At 33.2% G+C, this 22,169-nt stretch overlaps 3 protein-coding genes and 2 non-coding genes across 5 annotated transcripts; 2 read left to right on the top strand and 3 right to left on the bottom strand.

Annotated features, from left to right (window-relative positions):
- Positions 1 to 587: 587 nt before the first annotated feature.
- LOC132060394 (protein CANDIDATE G-PROTEIN COUPLED RECEPTOR 7-like) lies at positions 588 to 2,608 on the bottom strand. The gene has a single exon (XM_059453442.1). It carries the CDS (start codon positions 2,160 to 2,162, stop codon positions 837 to 839), a length of 1,326 nt encoding a protein of 441 aa, XP_059309425.1. The 5' UTR covers positions 2,163 to 2,608; the 3' UTR covers positions 588 to 836.
- Positions 2,609 to 2,839: 231 nt separating this feature from the next.
- On the bottom strand, positions 2,840 to 5,668 carry LOC132060405 (beta-carotene isomerase D27, chloroplastic). The gene is made up of 6 exons (XM_059453450.1): positions 5,099 to 5,668; positions 3,821 to 3,913; positions 3,609 to 3,670; positions 3,343 to 3,449; positions 3,143 to 3,238; positions 2,840 to 3,061 (listed from the first exon to the last, which is right to left on the bottom strand). The coding sequence occupies exons 1-6, from the start codon at positions 5,522 to 5,524 to the stop codon at positions 3,009 to 3,011; spliced, it is 837 nt and encodes a 278-aa protein (XP_059309433.1). The 5' UTR covers positions 5,525 to 5,668; the 3' UTR covers positions 2,840 to 3,008.
- On the top strand, positions 4,836 to 4,908 carry TRNAR-ACG (transfer RNA arginine (anticodon ACG)). Its single transcript has one exon. It is a non-coding gene; the product is annotated as a tRNA-Arg (tRNA).
- Positions 5,669 to 5,782: 114 nt separating the features above from the next.
- Positions 5,783 to 5,855, top strand: TRNAA-AGC (transfer RNA alanine (anticodon AGC)). Its single transcript has one exon. It is a non-coding gene; the product is annotated as a tRNA-Ala (tRNA).
- Positions 5,856 to 16,056: 10,201 nt separating this feature from the next.
- LOC132067677 (GDSL esterase/lipase At5g41890) lies at positions 16,057 to 19,302 on the bottom strand. The gene is made up of 5 exons (XM_059460980.1): positions 19,038 to 19,302; positions 18,244 to 18,374; positions 17,606 to 17,845; positions 16,872 to 17,130; positions 16,057 to 16,305 (listed from the first exon to the last, which is right to left on the bottom strand). Exons 1-5 carry the CDS (start codon positions 19,300 to 19,302, stop codon positions 16,064 to 16,066), a joined length of 1,137 nt encoding a protein of 378 aa, XP_059316963.1. The 3' UTR covers positions 16,057 to 16,063.
- Between the last annotated feature and the right edge of the window lie 2,867 nt (positions 19,303 to 22,169).

The following is a 22,169-nucleotide window of genomic DNA, read 5'->3' as shown; positions in this document are numbered from 1 at the left end:
AGCCTTTGAATGATGGGTTTCTATTTTTTCTTCAATTTGGAGCTCTGAAATTGAGAAGAATTAGGGAAAAATTAATAAAAACGGATTTAAATGAAAAATACACGTGTTAAATCTTTGGTTGGCGCGTGTATTTCAGTGCATACTTCAAATCTGGGTATTCAGGGAGCAAGCTCATTTGGCCATTTTCTATATATATGGGATGCTCCCCTTTTAGTTGAGATAGCCGTTACCAACAGATGATTCTGAGTACGGCCTTGTTAGCCTAGATTGGTATTGTTTGCTTTGCAAGTTGGCCTTGTCGGCCTAGATTGTTGATTGTATTCAGGTTTCATAAGTCAGAGAGTGGCACGCTCGGGGTCAAGTAAGGCACTGGGTGATAACACGCCTCCCCAAGTTTGGGACGTGATAGAAGAAACAAAGAATATATTGATACTTAGGTAAAACTGATTAATTTTTCGATACAAATACTAAATAATTTATAAACTTATTTTGATCCAATATTAGATAAGCAAACTTCAAATGGTATAGAATTGGGCTTTCACATTTGAAGTTAACATGCAAAACCCAGAACAAAATTAAGATTTAGGTTTAATAGACGGCATCTTAAAGGCCTACTTTAATTCACAGAAGAATTGTTCTTTTCCAGACACAGTGCTAGTCCAAGAAATCATATGACATGCTCAAGTTATACAATTACAGAGACAAGATTGACAACAAAGAAATTAAACAAAACTTCAAAGTAAAAATGATCTACAAGATGTGCACTTTAATGTTCACTATCAGTTCGACCACTTCAAAACTGATCATGAGATCCTGGAATCACAAGAATAATCTGTTTACAATTCAAACTCATCACCAAACTTTAACGCCTCAGAGGCAGCCTCTTCCTCTTCATCATCAATCATAAAGTACGGATTGTGTACCTCAGGCCTAAATTTATATCCAGTAAACAAATAAAAAGCCAGAGTTGCTACTTCCCCTGCCACTACACTAGTCCAAAGATACCTATACGATGTAATCGTCTCCAATGCATAAACCACAACCCTCGTAAAATAAATATAGCATATCACCACGACATAGTACTGCCTAAAAAGCGTCAATTTCATCAAATTCACAGCAGCTTTCCCATCAGATTTAGCAGCCTCGCGCAAATTCTTAATCGACCAAACAATAGGGAAAAGAACCGCGCAACAACAAATCACGTCAACGAGCAAAAACACCTGTTTCCACGTCACCCATTCATCTCCGTAAGGTCCATTCTCATCAATCACAATTTGCGCTATATTTGCTACAACTTGAAGTGGTATCACAATCATTAAAACTTTCTTTTCCTTATCCTGCAAATAAGGTTTGAGAAATGACCAACCGGTCCCTATCAACACGATCAACGTGAACAACATAATCCCTTTCAAAAAACTGAAAATATAGAACAGAACATCCCATCCATGAGCACTACCCGTTCGCTTGATATAAGATTTATCCTCTGCCTCGCACAGCAAATTCAGGGCTTTCAATATGATAACCGCGAGCATGAAGAAATGTATCGCGTGAATTGTTAATCGCTTCTTAAACAACACAAATATCCAAAAAATGGCTAAGCAGAAATAAACAAGCGAAAAGATGAAATAAATCCTAGGCAAAATAGCCTTGCCAGCAGAGAGATAGTCTCTATTTCCTGATTTGGCATCAAGATTATACATGGCGGATCGAACGGTCATGGTAACTTTTAACTGTGGACAACAATTAGCAAACACAAGAGAGTACTGGTCAGCATCCGTTTCGACAAAAAGTGTGTCGAAAGAGGAATTTTCACGAAGTTTATCGAACGTGTAGACTAGCTTGACAACATCAGATTGGAGTGCACACGTGATTTCGGCATCCTCAATTTGTTCAAGAACATGCATCCACGTGTCGCGAGTACAGAGAAAAAAACCAACTTTGGAGAGATCAAGGTTTGCAGGGTTGCTAGGGACACCAAGGGAGATTTTTGAAACATTGAGTTCTAACCTGCCACGATGTGTGAAGCCGAATTCGTCGAATGGTATAATCGGACGATCATCAGAACGAACCTCGGACGATCTGATTTCACCAAGAGAACATGAATAAAAAAGTGACGTGACAAATAAAAGAAATAAGAGAAGGGAGAAATTGGGAAGCGACATTTTTGGATCAGACTATATAAGCAAAGGTTCGTTTTTTTCTTGATATTTACATACTGGTTTTGTTTGTTTATTTGTGTAGTGTACGTTAAGAAAGAGAAGAGACACAATGTACTTCTCCTTCAAGATTTGAGAAAGGAAACTCTGTAAGGAAATAGAGATGCTATAAAAGGAAATGAGACGAAATCTGTCGAGGAATTTGCAGAATTGGGCAATGCGGTTATGTTTGGTTTAGTTAGTTGAGCGTCTGAGGAGAAAAAATATTTTTATTTTCCAAGTGCGTCACCCGTTCAAATTCCACGGTCAAGAGGGGAATTGTATTAGTAGCTATGGATGACAAATTAGAATTTCCAACACACCTTTTATTGCACTCTTTTCCTTTTTAGAATGATCCTAAAAGTTTTGCAACCTTTTATTTTCAAAATTGGAAAAGAACAAAAGTGGTGACCATATGTAGTAGCGGCGAACTGGCAGTTTGGGTTGAATTTGGACAGATCAAATGTAGTCCTATAAATAGAAGTATCGAAATTCATGTTTGATACACTTAGAAAATAATAAAACAGCTCTCTCTTGCTCTCAATATTACTATATTCTTGTCATCTTTGTAATATTGTTACTCTTTTACTTTTATGTTATACTCTCAACACTTGTGTATTTATTTATAGTTACAAGATGATCAGTACGAGTCAGATGAGATAATTACAAAAGAATAACAAAAGAAGTGTACATGTAACTACATAATTTACAACATATATACTTTCGTATGGTACGTATATTGGACTAGAATGCAAATAGATATGTGCTATACTAAATTTTCCCCATCGCATAATTGAGCAAGCTCATATCCACCTAATTAGCGCTGAGTTTAGGACAGACAGTTGAGCTGGGATTTGCAATGGTGCCTGCACAGATACAAAACGTATTTGTTAGTAACTTGGCAATCTTAATTTGAGTCCAAAGTCAAATTAAGTTTGGGAACTTACATATGTTCGCATAACAAGGTTGTGTGGACACAGGATCTTCTTCAAATGGAGGTGGTAATTGTCCGTAAATCATTTCACAACTCATATCTTCAAAATCTACATAGTCGAAGTTGAACAATATATGAATGATAGTTTTACACAAAAAAATAATCATGTTCCTGACACACAAATTAGTAGTACAATTCAAGCTGGGCACCTACTTGGATTCATTGTTAATGGAAGTCCAAATTCGTTTGTGAAGAAGTCTTGTGTTGGTATTTTGCACATGTTCACACACATTCCTACACAACCACTGTTCTCCAAATACCTTCCAGATAAAACAAAATACTTTTTGTCATATTAAAGTAGTTATAATAGTAAGTCCCAGAATTATTTTTGTTACATTAAAGTAGCTGAATTTTATTCAAGAGTATAACATAAAGTCACAAAAACTTTACCCCTTATAATCATGGGATGAATATCTTACCTGCATTTTTTTATGTGAACTCCACTTTTCTGCTTCACCCCACCAACCTCCACTTCCACAACCTATTGATGAAATGCACATAATTAAAGTTAGTCACGATAAGCTAGTAATTATAGAACTTCAAAATATAAACAGTAATGCTTTTTAATTATAGACAGTTTTCAAAACCAAATCTTAGAAAATCATGAGAGTGGTTTGATTAATGTATGTACCTCAGAAGGACCAACTAACCAGAAGAAGAAAGGCACAGTAATAGTGGCATTGAATTCTGCTGCCCACTTCGTTGGTGGAAACAATTTCCTAAACTGCAACATACATATGAATTAACCATACATTTTAGTCCCATCATGATTCATGAACCTTTCAAATTGTAAATGGAAATGAATAAATTACATGCCGGTTTAATCCCCCGAAAAAATATATAACGATTCAACTTTACAAAGATAATCCTTTTTTTTTCCCTGAAAATTATAGATGAGATGAAACTTCTTTAAAGTCGATATTTTCCTTTTTTTTTTTTTTTTTTTTAAATTGCACTTTTGCATTTACACTTCCTATGTTTTTATTCCTCGTCATCATGCCCAAATATTTGGAAAATTAAATCAAGAAGCTATAATACATGACATTATACTTTTGCACGCTATTATCATAAACAATCAATCAATTACCTCTCAGTTCTAAGCCAATTAAAGTTTTGTTGGATGTGCGAACAAAGTCTCGTTTCATAGCTAGAAGGAAAAATAAGCTATGTATATATAATGATATTCTTAAGCCTTTTACGGAAAACCATATAGACCTGAATCAAAGCCGACAATATCACATTAGATTAAAATATTTAATTGTTTTAGCCCAACAAATTTGTCATAAACCTATTACTATATATTTTAGGAAATCAACTACCATTACTTCGGAAAGCACTAAATGGTCAAAAATGTTAAAATAAAATAAAAAAAGAATTTTTTACACTTTCTTTTAGTAAGACGGCAGAAGTATTCCAGTAAACTAAGCAATATGCCAATATTTTGAAACCTATACATATTGATTAGAATTTATAACCAATCAATCAATTACGTCTCATTCTAAACCGATCAGAATTTGTTATATGAACCTATTACATTCAACCCTAGACAAATCACAGCCTGCATCATATATACAGTACTAGTGCTATATATAGTTAATTATAATCCTATAGATAAAATTAGTACTACTATATACCGATATTGTGAAGACTTCATGGCCCAATGGATAAGGCGCTGGTCTACGAAACCAGAGATTCTGGGTTCGATCCCCAGTGAAGTCTGTGTGTTAGTTATATTTTGCACACTTCAATGTTGTAGCCTAGGGCCTTTCCAAGACCCTACTAACACCATATTGCACTGGACTGCCCTGCTTGTCTATTTCTCCAATATATAAACCTCTATGATTTTGGGACTGCTGGAGTAATATGTGTGACTTGTGAAACTAATTGGAAGAAGAAATGAAACTAGTACCTGAGCAGGAGCACCAGGAGGAAGCATAGACATGAGGACCTCACGAACCACTTGCTGCTGCTGAATTCTTGACCTCCCTTGCATTACTTTCCTCGACACGTCCACAAAACTATCGTAGTCATAATCAAACCAACCCTTCTTCTTCTCCATTTCATCATCAGGCCCTTTTTTACTCGCACCAAACTTCTCCATCTTGCGTGCGAAAAGTGTCATGAATCCCTTCTCAAACAGTCCATCATTGTACTTTGTCTTCTGTCCTAACGGTGCCGGTTCCCCTGATGGCTCCGCTATCCCACATCGGATAACGTTACCTTTCAGACATCGGCTTTGGCTTTGGCTTTGACGTTGAGAGTGATAATTAAAGGTGTGGTGATAATTGAGAGTTGGGCATGAATAAGGAAGAGTTTGGATACTGAGTAGCACCATGAATTTCACGTTATTAATCAGCTAGGTGATGCTCTTGGTTCAGTGTTAGCACTGATAGTCGATGCATATCGTGTGACTTCCACGGTCCAGACAATGCCCACGATTTCTTTTGTTGTTCCTTAATTCTTTCTTGCTTTTTCTGTTTTGCACAGAAAAAAAGTTCTGACCACACAAATGTGATCCCCCAAAGTGTTTGGTAGCCTCTCATTTCACACGATATTAGATTATTAAATGAATAAAGCTTCACTTTGTCAAACAGGGGATGTAGCTCAGATGGTAGAGCGCTCGCTTAGCATGCGAGAGGTACGGGGATCGATACCCCGCATCTCCACTTTTTTATTGTTTTTTCACTAAACAATTTCATCCAAATGATCTTGGTTGTGGATCCTATTGCAATGATGAGTTATTTCCTTTTTTACTCCAGCATCTCAGATCTATCTTTGTTTTAACATTTCGCAAAACGATTTCATCCCTAGAATGGATCCTTTTTCATCACAAGATGTTGCTATTTATTCCAAACTAGAGATTGGTCCATATTCTCAGAGTATCTTGAGCATAAGTTAATCGTTTGGCTTAGAAATATTGCGTTAGTATAAACTGCAAATTTGCGCGCATTAGCAACTTTTTTATTGTTTGGTCAAGCAAGACTTGTAAAGAAAATAAACGATAATAGCATCAGGAGTGAAAGAGAGGTGAATTAGATAACACGGAGGCAATTCTATATTCAAACTTTTAGGACGGATCAAGGATCATACATGTAGCAATGTAACAAGAGAAGTAGTAGTATAAATGTAAGTGTTTCGTAGAATAAGTTACGGTACAATTTCTTTAATCAGAAAGGGCACTGAAAACAAAACAAATATACTAGCTCATATGTAGTACCAGTAGCCTTTACTTTGGACTCACAAGTTCACAATCACCGTAACACCGTATCTGTAAGCACATATGTAATCATGTGTTCCTTTTGAGCCATGATCAGGTATTAAACAGAAAGTAATTTCAAAAGACAAAGTGAGAAAAGGCTAACATAGAAGTGTTAAACGAACGCAAGGGAATGCATTTGGCTAGTTGTTTGGCTTGTCAGGATAGCATTAATGCTAATAAGAGCATGGTATCAACCGTATCAAAGCAATCTCGTACGGCATCTAAAGATAAATGTTATATCATTTTCACTTGCTAACAGATAAATACAAAGAAACTCATGAAGCAGAGAGAATCCATTATAAACTCGAAGCCAGCTAGAGCTTCCAACTAGTATTTCAAGGTTTACGTTCATAACCTCCAAAATACTCTTGGCAGCATCATCACTACCCAAACAGTTTCTACATAAGAGAATTACTTGTCCAAATTTAACGTTGTTATAAAATTTGTTAACAGAAAGCCAACTGCGCATCACATAAGCTGAGAATCTTGATGCAGCATCAACTATCACATTAATACCAACTTCCAAGCAAAGATGGTCAGTGAACTTCAGCAAAAACAAAAATATACATTAGGATGCAATCAGGGACACCATTTAGACCTAAGAACCTAAATTGAACTTTGAACAGGACAAGCAACCACTGGGTACCATTCGGACTTTTTACTCAGTAGCTTCCAAGTGTTTAGCAGCATCAACTTCTTTCAACTTTTCCAGAGCAGATATACGTCCATTCAGAGATTCATAGAAGCCATTTGTCTGGATAAATGAAGAGGGTAAATAGCATGTCTACAAGGAAATATTTTAAACCCAGCTGGACGAGAAAACGGGTAGGTTGGAGCAAACTATGTCTAGCAAAATCCAGTAAGCTAAATGATGACACCATATGTTACAGTAAGCAGAGAGCTGTAGAAGAGTAAAGTCCAACAATTGATTTTTTTTTTTTTTTTTCCTCTTTTGGATCATACATACTGACAAATTCTTAATACGATGACAACGTTAAACGCCCACGTATCAAATTCAAGCTGAAATGATACTTCATTTACAGACCTAATGTACAAGTAAAGGGTAACACGAAAAATGAAAGAAACATGTGTAGTAGGTTTTAACTTCAGGACAGAGAAGGGCAAAATATGTTTAGAACCTAGAAACCATTTTATCAGCAATTTCATACACTGAAATCAGACACTAGTAGTTGTAAAAGAAATTCAAAAAAGGGATCCAACAAATGTGGTTTGTTCTCTCCATGCTCGCTTCATTTTTTTCTTCTAGAGTTCACTGCTACAACTAGCAACATTTGGTTTACCACCACCATCCTTCACCATACTACTACAAAGCCACTACTTACTGATCATACCTGCATCATGCAGTTACATACTATGAACTCTCAAAAGGTTCCAACAAAACAAGCAGTGGCGAAACTAGGATTTTTAATAAGGGGTGTCAAAATATAAAAAAATAAATATACGACGAAATTAAGGGGGTCAACACATGGTATATATACATAAAAAGTTCCTTTTAAGTATTTCCACGGTGTAATTTTTCGGCAAAGGGGTGTCGAGGATGCATATGGCTCCGCCACTGAAAACAAGGTTGAGGAGAATCTTTTTTATGGCTTAGCTTGCTTAAGATTCTAAATAATCTCTCAAGGAATCATGCTACTAAGCCATAAAAAAGATTCTCCTCAACCCCTCCCCTTCCCCTATACGAACATTCTTTAGGCTGATTACATTGAATTTGATAAGTGCATTGCTTATAAAGTATGTGGGCTTGCTTGTATGTCCAATAGATTTACCCTTATGGTATCACTGGAGACTTAAATTAAGACCTTTGCTTTAGAGCCCATATGACAATGGATAATTTTCACTTTTCTGGAATTTTATTACGGAATCATGCTTGGACATAGAATTGTTACAATTTTCCTGGAATAGAACTTTATTCCGGAATTCGAAAAACTCCAAATACCCGTTTTCACTCCAAATCACACACAAAAGTTCAACATTTTTCAAGTTGGGTTCGTGTCCAAACGCAATTCCAATTTCCAAATTACCATTTTTCTACTTTTTCCAAATTTCACATTTTTTGTGTCCAAATGCCCACTTAGTCTAATTAAGGAAGTGAAATGAGAAAGAAAGATAATTTTAATTGAAAGTGAAATAAAGCTGTTCAGAGATAGACTGATGGGCGTTATGGTAATGTTTGTGGAGAAGATAAAAACCACCCGCCGCAGCCACTGCGGCTCCAGTTAACAAGGACGCAAGTCGCAGCCTTAACACATAGCCCATTTTTCCAAATCCCTATTCCCAGGAGAATCTGTTGAGGTTGGGGTAAGGTTGTGAAATTATCAAGAGTTGGAGTGCCTTTGTGATATACTTTACCCTTTTTGCTAAACAAATTAGAATCAAGGACAAATAAATTGGTTGAGGTCATTTGAACTTTCACCCCTATTTTGTGTCGGTCTTTAATTTTTATCCTTCAAAATCGAACTTGCAATGCATTTGAAGGGTATACAGTGCAATTAATTCAATAGGTTATCCATCGAACTTGACACTGAATTTTCATTTTGGCATTAAAATCAATAGGCAGGGGCGGTGGCAGGAAGGGCCAAGGGGTTCATCCCTTTGGCGGAAAATTATACTGTTTATATATGGTTAAATTTTTTTTTTATGTATATATAGTAAACGTTAAACCTCTTTTAACTTCTTCGTGTGTTTACTTTTTCATATTTTGAACCCCTTTAGTGAAAATTCTGGCTCCACCACTATCAATAGAGATTTAAACTTAATGTGAGAAAAGGACCGATTGTTTTGCGTAAAATAAGAATATGTTGAGAGTTTTCCTGAGATTAATATGACCTCTTTAAGGTTAAATTTGTTAGTCATGTTCATGTGACGTATCGTGCGTTGTATTCTACTGCTTATCGTATGTCCACAACAATATCCTCAAATTATAAGATTTTGGACCTTTAGATCCACACCCAAGAAACATAGCTAAAGAATATTCAGTACTTTGCTTGCTACCTTGTGGTAAGAATTACATGATGGGCCTTGAAGATGCGGCCCATTACCTGAGCATGCGATGTTTTGTTGCACGGGCTGCTACAATGTGGACTTTGCTTACATCTAGTGCCGGTAGTTCTATGCCGGGTGTAAGAGCAAATTGTTGTTGCAGTTGCTAAGAAAAAAAAAAAAAAAAAAAAAAAAAAGGAAGCTTAAATTGGATCGAAAACTGCCAAATATGAAAAGTTCATTGGATCTTTTCAAAAGATTTCTACTATATAGAAGAGTGAGTTTTACTCACTCTTCGTCGTCCGTCGTGGGCCCCTCCCCATAAATAAAAAATTTTGACCCCCCACCCCCATAAACACCCCCATAAATTAAAAAAAAAAAATTACCCCCCCCCCCAAATATTAAATAGGCCCCAAAAAAAAAAAAAAAAAAAAAAAAAAATTTGGGTCCCCCTAAAAAGTGAAACCCATCACATCCAAACTCACTTTTTAAAAAAAAAAATTAGACCCATATTAACAAAATCAAGCAATATTAAAAAAAAAAAATGAATCCCGTATTAAAAAAAAATTGTGGGCCTCATATTAAACACCATGCGTATCAGTAGAAGAGTGAGTTTTACTCACTCTTCGTCGTCCGTCGTGGGCCCCTCCCCATAAATAAAAAATTTTGGCCCCCCACCCCCATAAACACCCCCATAAATTAAAAAAAAAAATTACCCCCCCCCCCAAATATTAAATAGGCCCACAAAAAAAAAAAAAAAAAAAATTTAGGTCCCCCTAAAAAAAAAACCCATCACATCCAAACTCATTTTGGAAAAAAAAATTAGACCCCATATTAACAAAATCAAGCAATATTAAAAAAAAAAAATGAATCCCGTATTAAAAAAAAATTGTGGGCCTCATATTAAACACCATGCGTATCAGTAGCAAACACTAATATAATAAAGTTTTAAATACGGAGCACAAACTACAATGTTATATTAATCGTGCTTTGAACATAGTATCCCATATTGACAAAATCAAGCAATATATATATATATATATAAAAAAAGAGTTAATCTCATATTAAAAAAATAAACAATGTCAAAAAAAAAAGTTCAGACTTTGTATTCTTAGCAAACACTAATATAATAAAGTTTTAGATACGGAGCACAATAAAATGAGTTAAACGAAAAATATTTACTAAAAAAAAAAAAAATGAATCCCGTATTAAAAAAAAAATAAACAATGTTAAAAAAAAAAATTGTGGGCCTCATATTAAACACCATGCGTAGGTGTTGTTTGTAGCAAACACTAATATAACAAAATTTTAAATACGAACACAAACTACAATGTTATATTAATCGTGCTTTGAACATAGTATCTCATATTGACAAAATCAAGCAATATATATATATATAAAAAGAGTTAATCTCATATTAAAAAAATAAACAATGTCAAAAAAAAAGTTCAGACTTTGTATTCTTAAGAAACACTAATATAATAAAGTTTTAGATACGGAGCACACGATAAAATGATTTAAACTAAAAATATTTAAAAAAAATTTAAAAATATAAGTTCTTCATGGCCCCATATTAAACACCAACCAGTATTAAAAAAAAAAAAAAAAAAAAAAAAAAAAAAAGTGGAACCCACCACATCCAAACTCTTCGGAAAAAAATGTGGGCCCCATATATATTAAACAACAACTAATATTAAAAAAAAAAATGAATCCCATATTGAAAAAACAAACAATGTTAAAAAAAAGTGCTTAGAAAATCAAACAATTAAATCAATAATGATGGATTCATTGCCACATGCGTATCAACCCATTAGTGGGAGCACATGAAATTATTATACAGCAACATACTTAAAATATTTATATATTAAAATAAGATAGAATTTAATTACTTTTTCATTTTTCCTTACTCTAATAAATGTGAAAAGAGATTAATGTCATAAAAGAAAAAATAATATTAAATAGAGATCAAATAATTAATAAGGTAAATTAGTGAAATTCTAATTCTAATTGACGTTTCCTTAAAAAACATGTAAAAAACAACATGACAAGTAAAATGAGTTAAACACAAAATATTTACTAAAAAATAAAAAATAGAAATTCTTCATTTAAATAGAAAATCAAATTTCTACTTCGTTTCATCTTAAACATATAAAATTAATATAATAATTTGAATTAGAATTATCCAAATCAAATTTTGATAAAAAAAATTATATGTATTACTTTACTATTACTACCGTATAGAAGAGCCGGTTTATAGAGGCAACATCGCCATCCGTATTCGGTCCTATTTTTTTACTTAAGAGTAAAAAAAAATCCTTTATATTACCAACTCTTCTAAAAAGTAGATAGAAATGCTTTATTATATTTATTATGTTTACTTAAATAAATATACTTAAAATATATATATTTAAAAAATAACATACAATTTAATTACTTTTTTTTATTTTTATTCTTACTCTAATAAATGTGAAAAGAGATTAATATCAAATAAAGATCAAATAATGAATAAGATAAATTAGTCAAATTATAATTCTAATTCGCGTTTCCTTAAAAAACCATGCAAAAGACAACATGACAAGTAAAATGAGTTAAACCGAGAATATTTACAAAAAATTAAAAAATAGCATTTCTTCGTTTAAATAAAAAATTAATTTCTACTTTGTTTCGTTTCAAACATGTAAAATTAATTTAATAATTTGAATTAGAATTATCCAAATCAAAATTTGATAAAAAATAATAAGTATTTTACACTTTTAAATTAATCGAATTAAAATTGAAAGTATCAACTGATGCTTAAATATTGCTATTATTTTATCTCAAAGAGAAGAAAATAGTTTTCTTTTAAACAAATCTTCTCTTTTAAAAAGTATTAATAAATTTTCGTAGCAAACACGAATAAAATAAAGTCTTAGATATGGAGCACAAACTACAATATTATATTAATCGTATTTTGAACATAGTATGTATGTGTATATATATATATATATATATACAACTACAACTACATAGATACACTATAATCCGAAATGTTGGGCCCGTGCGCAGCACGGGCATAGGCCATCTAGTAAATATATAAGGGAAAGTGAAAATTCATCAATAGAGAGAGAACAGAAATCACAAACAGGATAGGACAATAAATTATAAGTACTCTTTCGTTCACTTTATTTGTCTAGTATTCTAAAAATAAATTTTCACTTTTACTTGTTACTTTTAGCATATCAAAAGAAGACAATTTTTTTATTTTATTTTACCCATAGTATTAATTACTCACTTCAAATCTAATAAAATATATGCATCAATCAGAGCCGGCTCAACCTATAGGCCACATAGGCAATTTCCTAGGGCCCCACAATTATGAGGGCCCCACATTATTTTATATGTACTACTCCCTCTGTTTCAATTTATGTGAACTTATTTCCTTTTTAGTCCTTCCTAATTTGGAAACAAATTCACTTTATGAAATGATTTACAGCCACACAAATTTTCAAGACTTATTTTAAACCACAAGTTTCAAAAGTCTTCACTCTTTTTTAAATGTCGTGCCCAGTCAAATAGGTTCAAATAAATTGAAACAGGGGGAGTATTTTTTTATTATAAAAAAAATGTAAAAAAGGACAAAGAGGTGACCATTTGGGATTGAGAGAGAATAATCAAAGTTAGTGATAAAAAGATGGAAAGTACCATTCATAAAGGCAATATTTTAGAGACGCATGATTTCATGCAAAAAATGTAGCTCATACATCTTTTCTCTAATAAATTATTGTACTTTATATTTAACTTTTTAATTTTTTTTCACCACTTTTTAACTTTTCCTCAATACTCATCACTTATCAAACACAAGTTCTCATTGATTTTTTATTCTTCAATCTCCAACTAAACTCTTCAATCTTCATTCTCTATATATGCTCAAAATCAATTGATCAGACACTCTTTTAAGAGGGAAAAGAGCCGAAGATATACTTTGGATTTCTTTTTCAAGTTTTCAAGGACTGTGGATTTTGGAAGAGCGAAAATTATTTTAAAATCAAGTTATCCATCTCTTGAATCAGATTCTATCTTTCTATCTTTTATTAGTTTTCATACTTTTTTATTGATATTAACATTTCATCCGTATAAAGTGTCTTTTAAATTTTTTTATTAGAATTTAATTGGTATTTATGTTTCATCCGAAAGAAATTTCTCAAAATTGAAATTGATAAAGTCTTACCTAAGATCAATAATGCCTCAAGAAAAATTGAACATATTAGCTATATTGTCAATTGAAACAGAATTATTAGAAGATATTGATTATAAAAAAATTATTAGTAATTTTGCGTCTCAGAAAGCTAGAAAAATAAATTTCAGATAAATAAATATATATAATTTTTTTTAATTTCAGATAAATAAATATATATAATTTTTTTAATTCAGATAAATAAATATATATAATTTTTTTAAAAGTTAAGGCCCCTCATTAGAGTTTGGCCTTAGGCCTCCGATATAGTTGAGCCGCCTCTGGCATCAATTAATATGGATTCATTGGTAAATTATGTACTCCATTTATTATTTCTTAAATAGCGTGAATAGTCCAAAGTAGACGAGTAAAAGTGAACTGAGGGAATATTTATTTGGGATAATTGCAGTGACACTAAGACGTGTCACCTTTCACATGGCAGCTTGACTTCATTGCTACGAGCCAGCAAAGGTGTTGACATGAAGTAGCACTTTCTGCAAAAACAAAACAAGACAGTGAAAACTCCAGTAGAGCCCAACAGCCAACCACTTCAGGTTTTCCTATCTGGCTTTCTGTTTGATATCTGAGTCGTAATAAAATAATACTAGCACTACTACTGATTATATGGCTTTGTACTAGCCGTAACTTCCCACTATTGCTCATCAATTCTTGTTTTAATTCAAATAATATGCATATCGTTGAATTTTGTGGCTACCTTACCAAAAAAAGCTTAAAGAGTTGTTAGAATCATGGGCGGAGCCACCTTCGGTCAAGGGTGGTCAGGTGCACACTCTTCTTCGGAAAATTACGCGGTGTATATAAGTTAAATGTTAGCTACTATAAGTAGATATTTAATTTTGCACACCCTTAACACAAGTGAGAAGAAAATTTGCACACCCTTCGCCAAATTCCTAGCACCGCCACTGATTAGAATGGAACACTTTAATAATTAATGGGTTAAGTTAGTACATGAAACCAAAGGTGGACCTATATAGAAGGCACGGGGTTCACCGGACCCTAGAAATTAAGGGAAAATCTTGTATAAATATGTTTATATACCTTGAAAGACGAATATATATTCGATGAGACGCCTAAATACACAAAGCTTAGTTGGAGGCACTGGTTGAGTCTGCCACTTTTGTTCTTCTCGTGTTAGATAAAGTGGGTTTGATTCCAATATCTCGCAATACCTTAAATTTTTAGATATATTTCTTCTTTATAATTATGATGTCCGAGACAATTTGCGCGTAGTTCGATTAATTTCAAGGGATACTTGCCACCTTCAACCAACACAGGTACCGGATAACTCTAGCCCCTAAGGTTTGGGCAGATCAAAAGAATTTAAACCTATTATTGACCACTAGTTATAGTTTCAAACCTATAAAAAAAATGTTGCCTGTTTGAATTAGTCAAATGTGGACAGAGGGACAGCACATCCCCTTCAGAAACCGGCAAAAACCGCCCAGGGGCCAAGTCCAGCACAAGTCTTACTCTAACTAATATGCATTGGCTTCGACATTTGCAACTTCCAACAGCTAAGTTTCAACCTCAACGCATTCAATTTAATGCTTCCATTCATTTAAGACACTTCCAAAATTTCTTTTTATTGTTAATTTTTGCAAGAGGGGTAACGGTTGGTTTTGTTATGGGGCGTGAAGGCCTTGGGAATATAATGTTACGTTCTATGAATTCTTAATACAATCAGATTGGAGTTATGATCTTCTGTTAGTTGTCTTCATATACTGCATCAAATTATTAGATTCTTAAGTCCTCGTCATTGGGCAGTTTTTGAATTCATAGCAGAGGTACTGATATAGAAAACAGAGGTGGACAAAATAAGAAAAGAAACTTCATTTGTAAATCGATCACTTTCATGAGTTGACTTGCTCAGGCATTCATTAATATTGCTGCAATTAATAAACTGTTGCTCTTTGACTTCCTACTCTGCCTAGAATTGTCCACATGTTCATTTTTTGTCATAGTTGAGGAGGGAGAATAAGTGAGAAAAAGGAAATTATTGAAGTATGCGGCAAATTCATCTAAAAGCTTAAATTAGAAGAGAAAGGAAATGTTAATTACTCAATTATATTATGTCTCAACATGCTCCTCACTTGTGGACTTAGTTCTTTTTCATATGTGGACCAAATACATAGAAATACTTGTTTACTTCTTGGTTACTGGTGAGATTTGAATGCATCGTGATCATATGATGCCTGCTCTGATTTCATGTTTAAGCGTGTGATGATCTAAAAGCTTAAGCTGTTAAAAAAATACTTTAATTACTTAATTATATTATGTCTCAACATAATTTGCGTCTACTTCAACATCCATCACCTATTAGATAAGTAGAACCAAGTGTAGTTAACAATATGTAACTCCGATCTAATTAATATCATTATTCAATAGGAAACATAATGGAGAAGGTGACGAATGTTAATGGGAGAAATTACACTAGCATCACCATTCAAGAACTTTTTAGCAACTATAATATTAGCAGCTTCTGTAGGATGATAGGCATCCCAAAACACATATTTTCCTCTGTCATCACACATCACTGAGCTTGTATTTGCATTTTTCCCCTTGTAACAAACAAATGGCGGAAAATTTCCTCCACAACATGGCCCATCAGCATTCTCAAATCCTACAAATTTCACAAAACCAAAACGTTGTTAACAAATTAAATGGTCACCAAGCGCGTTTAGAATTTGAAATTTATGGGTTCCTGCAATGATCTCAAGTTAATAAAAAAGGCCAGTCCGGTGTACTAAGCTCCCGCTATGCGCGGGGTCGGAGATTTAGTTAATAGTATATAATAAAAAAAGGGTTCACAACTCAATATGAACATTTAGTGAATCTCTTAGTACAAATACATGATTTAGGCATAAGTTATTGGGTTCACGTGAATCCGATGCTTTAAGGCTAGATCAGACTCTGGACACCATCACTACCACTAGCTAATGGTATTGAATTGTCTCACCAACTTTTAGATGAGTCGATCACACTTCAACATGTTAATAGAGCAAGTAACAGGTTATGAGTTCGAGTGTCACGGCTATAATTAATTTCCACGTGCTCAGCTCTTAAAAAACAACCAAGCTCACACGTCATATTGAAAACATAATTTAGTAAATAAAGAGTATGTGTATTCTCTAACATTTTAACTTTTTAAATGAGATGATCACACAGTTCAAGGAAGGAAAAACTTACCGTGCTGTTTATGATTTAGTATGATCTCTCTGAAAACATCATATGAGTTTGCATATATGAAGATGGCTTTAGGTCCCATGTCTTTGTTCAATCGATCTAGCTCCACCTTGAGTTTCTTATTGTAGTTCCTGATTAATGTGTTTACCTCGATAGAGCATTTACCCTTGGATATTAGTCTGATGGCACGAATAAACGGAATGCACCCAAGAGGTCCTACACCAACTACTACAAATTTTCGAGCCCCCAATTTATGCAGTCGCTACAAAAAATAAAAAAGATGTTAATAAATTTTTGAGCCAAAGTTTGTGTGAAAGCATGTTATTATAGGTAAAATGTGAACTATAGGTTAAACTGTTTTTCAAATTTAGAAAGTTATTGTTCCCTCTGTCTCATTTTATGTGAAGATATAACTATTTAGAGAATCAAACGGTTTTTCTTTGAGTATGACTTTCTCAAACTTTTTTGTTAAATATTCTGAATCATTAGCTATAGATTCTTGTAGTATTTTTCAAGTGGTTTACATATATATATATATATATATATATATATATATATATATATATATATTACATCGAAAATCAAGTGTTTTGACTCTCCTACTCGGGACCCCTTCACATAACTTGGAACAGAGAATATTCTTTTTGGAATGGACTAAAACGAAAATGTTGCACATAAATTAAAACGGAGGGAGTAGTTACCAAAAGCAGGAACAAGAAGTAATGTGTATAGAGTACCTGAAGGTTCATAGTCATGTTAGAAACTAGAAAGTCTTGGAATGTGGTTGGAGAAACCTTTTCACTCAGAAAAGGGATAGATGGTTGGAAATAGTTAATAACATCGTTAGACCCAATTGTTACAGAAAACAATGCTTTCTTTAAGAATCTCTTTGCGTTTATCTCTCCCATTGCCTTCACTATGTATCTTCTGCTTTGCTCAAAATTACTGATCTGTTCACTTAATGGCACTCTTCCTATCTGCAACATGTGTTGTGAGTAATTAATCCATCAGGTTTTTTTATTTTGTATCATATGGCGGAGCCAGGATTTTCATCCAGGGGGTTCAAAAATTCCGAAAGGTAAATATACGAAGAAGTCAGGGGGTTCAACATCTACTATATATACATAATAAAATAATTTTAACTTTGAAAATACACTGTAATTTTTTACCGAGGGGGTTCAGAACCCCCTGGACATAAGCTGGCTCCGCCCCTATGACATCTAAATAATAATTACTGGTAACGTATAGTAAAGTTGAAATCAACGTGAAAAGTAGGACATTGTACCTGCTAGGACAAGTTCAAAATACATTAGTTATAGTGTCGGTGTACATACGTTAAATTTTAGACAAAAACGGAGAAAGAAATGGTACTAACAAAAAGAGTTCCGGTTGCATCCAATATTCCTGAAGCCCCTGAAGCATAGTTAATTCCAATATGCGTGGCATTTGACTCCACATTAGGTGCTAAATATGGCGGAGGAAATGAGTTACCTCCAAGAGCTTCACCTGAACCAAAAAAAAGAAAAAAAAGAAAAAAGAACATATACAGCCAAAAAAGAAGAAGATGATCCTAAAACTTTATCAAACAGGAAGAAAACTTATACCGTTGCAAAAGATTGTTTAGTGACCAACAAGGTACCTAATTGTCACACCCTTTTAGCTAAGATAACCAAATAACTTGCACAGAACTCCCTCCGTCCCAATTGAGACGATTCGGAGTACGACTGTCAAACTATCTAATTTTCAGTGTAAATAAGGATATTAAATCTTCAAAATATTAGATTAACTTTAAATATTTAAAAATTACATAAAAATATTGTAATTCACAATAATCACAATTCAGAATATTTAAAAGGCATATGAAAAAAATCTCGATGAAAAGATCCTATGTTTTAAGTTATATACAGCAGCAATGCAAAAAAATTATTTCTATGAGCAATTTTTAACATGTGATTGTAGGTCAGTTTCTTTTTTTATTAGGCTACCAATGGATTGATGCTTACCATAGAAATTTACATGCGATTACCTTATAAGTGACTTGATTTCGTAATATGTTTATGCCGTCGGTGCATAGTTATTACGTAAGATAATCAATTAACTTGCGCAACATAATACTTATGTTTTAAGTTATTTATATGTACTGTCGGTATGAAAAATTGGAAAAATTACCAACAATATCAGAAATGGTGCGACCATTGGTGAATCTTCCAGTGGGCTTGCCATGGGAAGGTTTAAAATCTATGCCATATGGAGGAGAGTCAGCTTTTGAGAACGTAAACAAGAAATTGTTGTTGCCAGCATCAACCAGGGAATCTCCGAACACAAATGTAGCAGCAGAAGAGGAACAAAAGGGCAATACATATAACATTTGGAAAATGAATATTATTGTCATAGTGAAACAGGGGAAAGTTGCAAGATCATGAAAGATGTACATTGTTTCTATGTTATTACTATTACAAGAACCATGAATTGTTAAATATCATGAACTATATGTACTTTGATGGGATATGAAATGGTAAAATGTCAGGCACTTTGCATGAGCTGCTAAAATAATTTAAATTGTACTACGACGTTTGAAATGGTCATTGTAATATTCAGAATTCGATATGTACTGAATTCCACCGTATTTTTCCAATTGGTGAGCTCAGATTGATACAGCAGTTAAGATGGTGTTCCAATAATATAATTTTATACATGTAAATGGAAATGAAATATTCTTCTAATTTCTGAGGCAGCAACGTCATACTAATTTTTCATTCTTCAAAAGAGAGAAATTTTGAAGAACAAGCTCCATGGTATTATATTAGCTTCATATGCCTCTAGCTAGTACGCTTAATTTTTTGCTAAATAAATTTGTGCAAATTAGAAAACATTTAAGTAGGAGTAATTGAGTATATATAAGCTCGCAATTCTCTAGCTGCTTATGATATCTCATAGCTTAGGCTTAAGGACATCGTAAAAGGCTACTCAATGTGAATTATTTCCTCTGCATACAAATTATTGTTAGTATATACTAACAAGTTTTATGGGCACATGTGAACACTAGACAATATATTATTGATTATAGTAGAAACTTGGAAACTTGTAGAAGACGACGTGTTGAAATTAAATTGATCCTAATAGCATAAAACTAAAATGAATATACACTGTTTACATAATTGACTATAACTATATTAGAGATTGATCAGGAGTAACTGATTGATCGATCTCTAACCCAACCCCGACGCCCCCCGCGCCCTCCCCCACCCCACCACAAAAAAAGCGAGGTTAGTCCAGTCCATAAAATGGATAAGAAAGTTTGAACATATGATAGCGACGGACAACTTTGTGAAACATCAAAAATCTATTATAATCTTATTTAATGACGAATTATAAAAAATAAAAAATAAAAAATCGATTAACGACGAGTTATGTAGCAAAAGATAAGCGATGAATTCGTGACTAATTGTTAATTATTACTCCCTTCGTCCCATAATAAGTGTCACCTTAGCAAAAAACGCGTATATTAAAAAAAACCAAATACTGATATGAAGTTCCAAATTACCCCTATATAATAAAAATAAATTATTTTTACCTTTTGATTAGAGCATGCACAAGAAGTAAACCTTTTGACATTGAGAATTCAACAATACCAAGTTACTATGTGGCTTTTGCAATCATCATTTAGATGTTACTTTATTGTCTAAGGTTAGAATTGGAAAAACTAGCCAATTTATGTCTTGGTTTCCTAAGGTGACACTTATTATGGGACAAATTTTTTTAGCTACGGTAACATTTATTATGGGACGGAGGGAGTACTATTTGGTGAGTTCTTCAAAAGGTGCATCAGCAGGCATTAATTACACACTGTGGACAATAGTTTCTACCAATAGTCTTTATTATTGCAGACCCCATGGGCATCAAAACATAACACTTCTCTAATCAGTGGAAATTCAACTCCCACATGTTGCACTCACAATTGAATGCTATAAACCCTGCACGATGGATGTATAATTTGCTATTCCATGATATATAAGAGGAGGGTGTGAATTTATGTTATGGAAGATACCAGTAAAGTTTTTAGCACCAAAAAGGGCAGGGTTATAATTTAATAATTAGGTCTATGTTTTTGCCATATTAATAAGTTCCGTTATACACAAGCAATGAATGACATGTGTTGTGTGTTAATTCCTAGTTAGTAATGCATTACATGCATTGTTATCTTCCATATGTCAATTCATTGGATTTAACTCGAGCATCCTATAGCTCAAGTCAGATCTTTCTTCTATTTTCTAGTGGCAAATTTTTAATTAATTTTCATAAATGTTTGCTTAATAATTTGGTCAATTATATTAGCTTTAAATTTGAAATGGTGAATTTTAAGTATGAAAAACATGTTCGAGGAGTATTCCAGTGAATAATGATTTCCGCATAAACGTTTTTTTAGTCAAATTCATGTTCAAGCAGAAATTTTTTTAACTTCTAAATAGTAGTCCCTCCGTTCACTTTTACTTGTCCACTTTGGACTATTATTAGCTATTTAAGAAATAATAAATGAAGTGCATAAATTATTAATGTACCCATATTATTTGGTGGATATTTTTATTGGATTTGAAAAATGATTTGAAGTGAGTAATTAATACTATGTGTAAAACAGGAAAAACAAAATTGTCTTCTCTTGTGCTAAAAGTGACAAGTAAAAGTGAAAATTCATTTTTAAAATACTGGGCAAGTAAAAGTGAACGGAGGGAGTACATTTATTTAATTTAACTTCAAGTACTTTATTTTTTCAAACTTCAACCAAATCATTGATTAGATTTCCAATTACTTTGATAGAATAAAATATTGTAAATTACACCTGTGACACAACGGCACTAAAGTTGCTTTCAGGAGCCAAACAAGTTGTCTAGCTACCTGCCATTATTAAAGGCTCGATAGATGATAATGAATGTAGAATTTGGTGAGATCCAGTTGGCTTTGTGCAGGAGTAAGAGCTTCTCACTTATGGGCTATGGCACGTAAAAGCAATAAATAGGACCCCTTCATTCAGCTTAATTCCCTCTTCACCACAAGGCTCTCCACAAGAAATAAGTGATTTAAAGAAGCTTTTGAGAATTAAAGAACAAGACTGCCTATGTTCTCCAATTTACGATCATGCAAATATTGTAGCAATAAGTGTCGTCATGTCTATTACATTATGATTTGTTAAGAATGCAAGTTTTAATTTCTTTTTATTATTTATAAATTTCGTGCGATCAAACAGGTTCACATAAAATGAATCAGAGGGACTATTATCTAGGAGCAAAAATAGAAATAATATAT

Source organism: Lycium ferocissimum, chromosome 1, assembly GCF_029784015.1.
Source record: "Lycium ferocissimum isolate CSIRO_LF1 chromosome 1, AGI_CSIRO_Lferr_CH_V1, whole genome shotgun sequence".
Taxonomy (NCBI): Eukaryota; Viridiplantae; Streptophyta; class Magnoliopsida; order Solanales; family Solanaceae; genus Lycium; species Lycium ferocissimum.
Note: the sequence above shows the minus strand (reverse complement) of the source record. Positions and strands in the feature narration are given on the sequence as shown.

Coding starts and splice junctions, on each gene's coding strand:
- LOC132060394 (XM_059453442.1), bottom strand. CDS start 2,162: ATGTCGCTTCCCAATTTCTCCCTTCTCTTATTTCTTTTATTTGTCACG.
- LOC132060405 (XM_059453450.1), bottom strand. CDS start 5,524: ATGGTGCTACTCAGTATCCAAACTCTTCCTTATTCATGCCCAACTCTC. Junction 3,239..3,342: donor TCCATTAACAATGAATCCAA/GTAGGTGCCCAG, acceptor TCGACTATGTAG/ATTTTGAAGATATGAGTTGT. Junction 3,062..3,142: donor ACCTTGTTATGCGAACATAT/GTAAGTTCCCAA, acceptor GTATCTGTGCAG/GCACCATTGCAAATCCCAGC.
- LOC132067677 (XM_059460980.1), bottom strand. CDS start 19,302: ATGTACATCTTTCATGATCTTGCAACTTTCCCCTGTTTCACTATGACA. Junction 17,846..18,243: donor ATGCAACCGGAACTCTTTTT/GTTAGTACCATT, acceptor CACATGTTGCAG/ATAGGAAGAGTGCCATTAAG. Junction 16,306..16,871: donor ACTAAATCATAAACAGCACG/GTAAGTTTTTCC, acceptor TGAAATTTGTAG/GATTTGAGAATGCTGATGGG.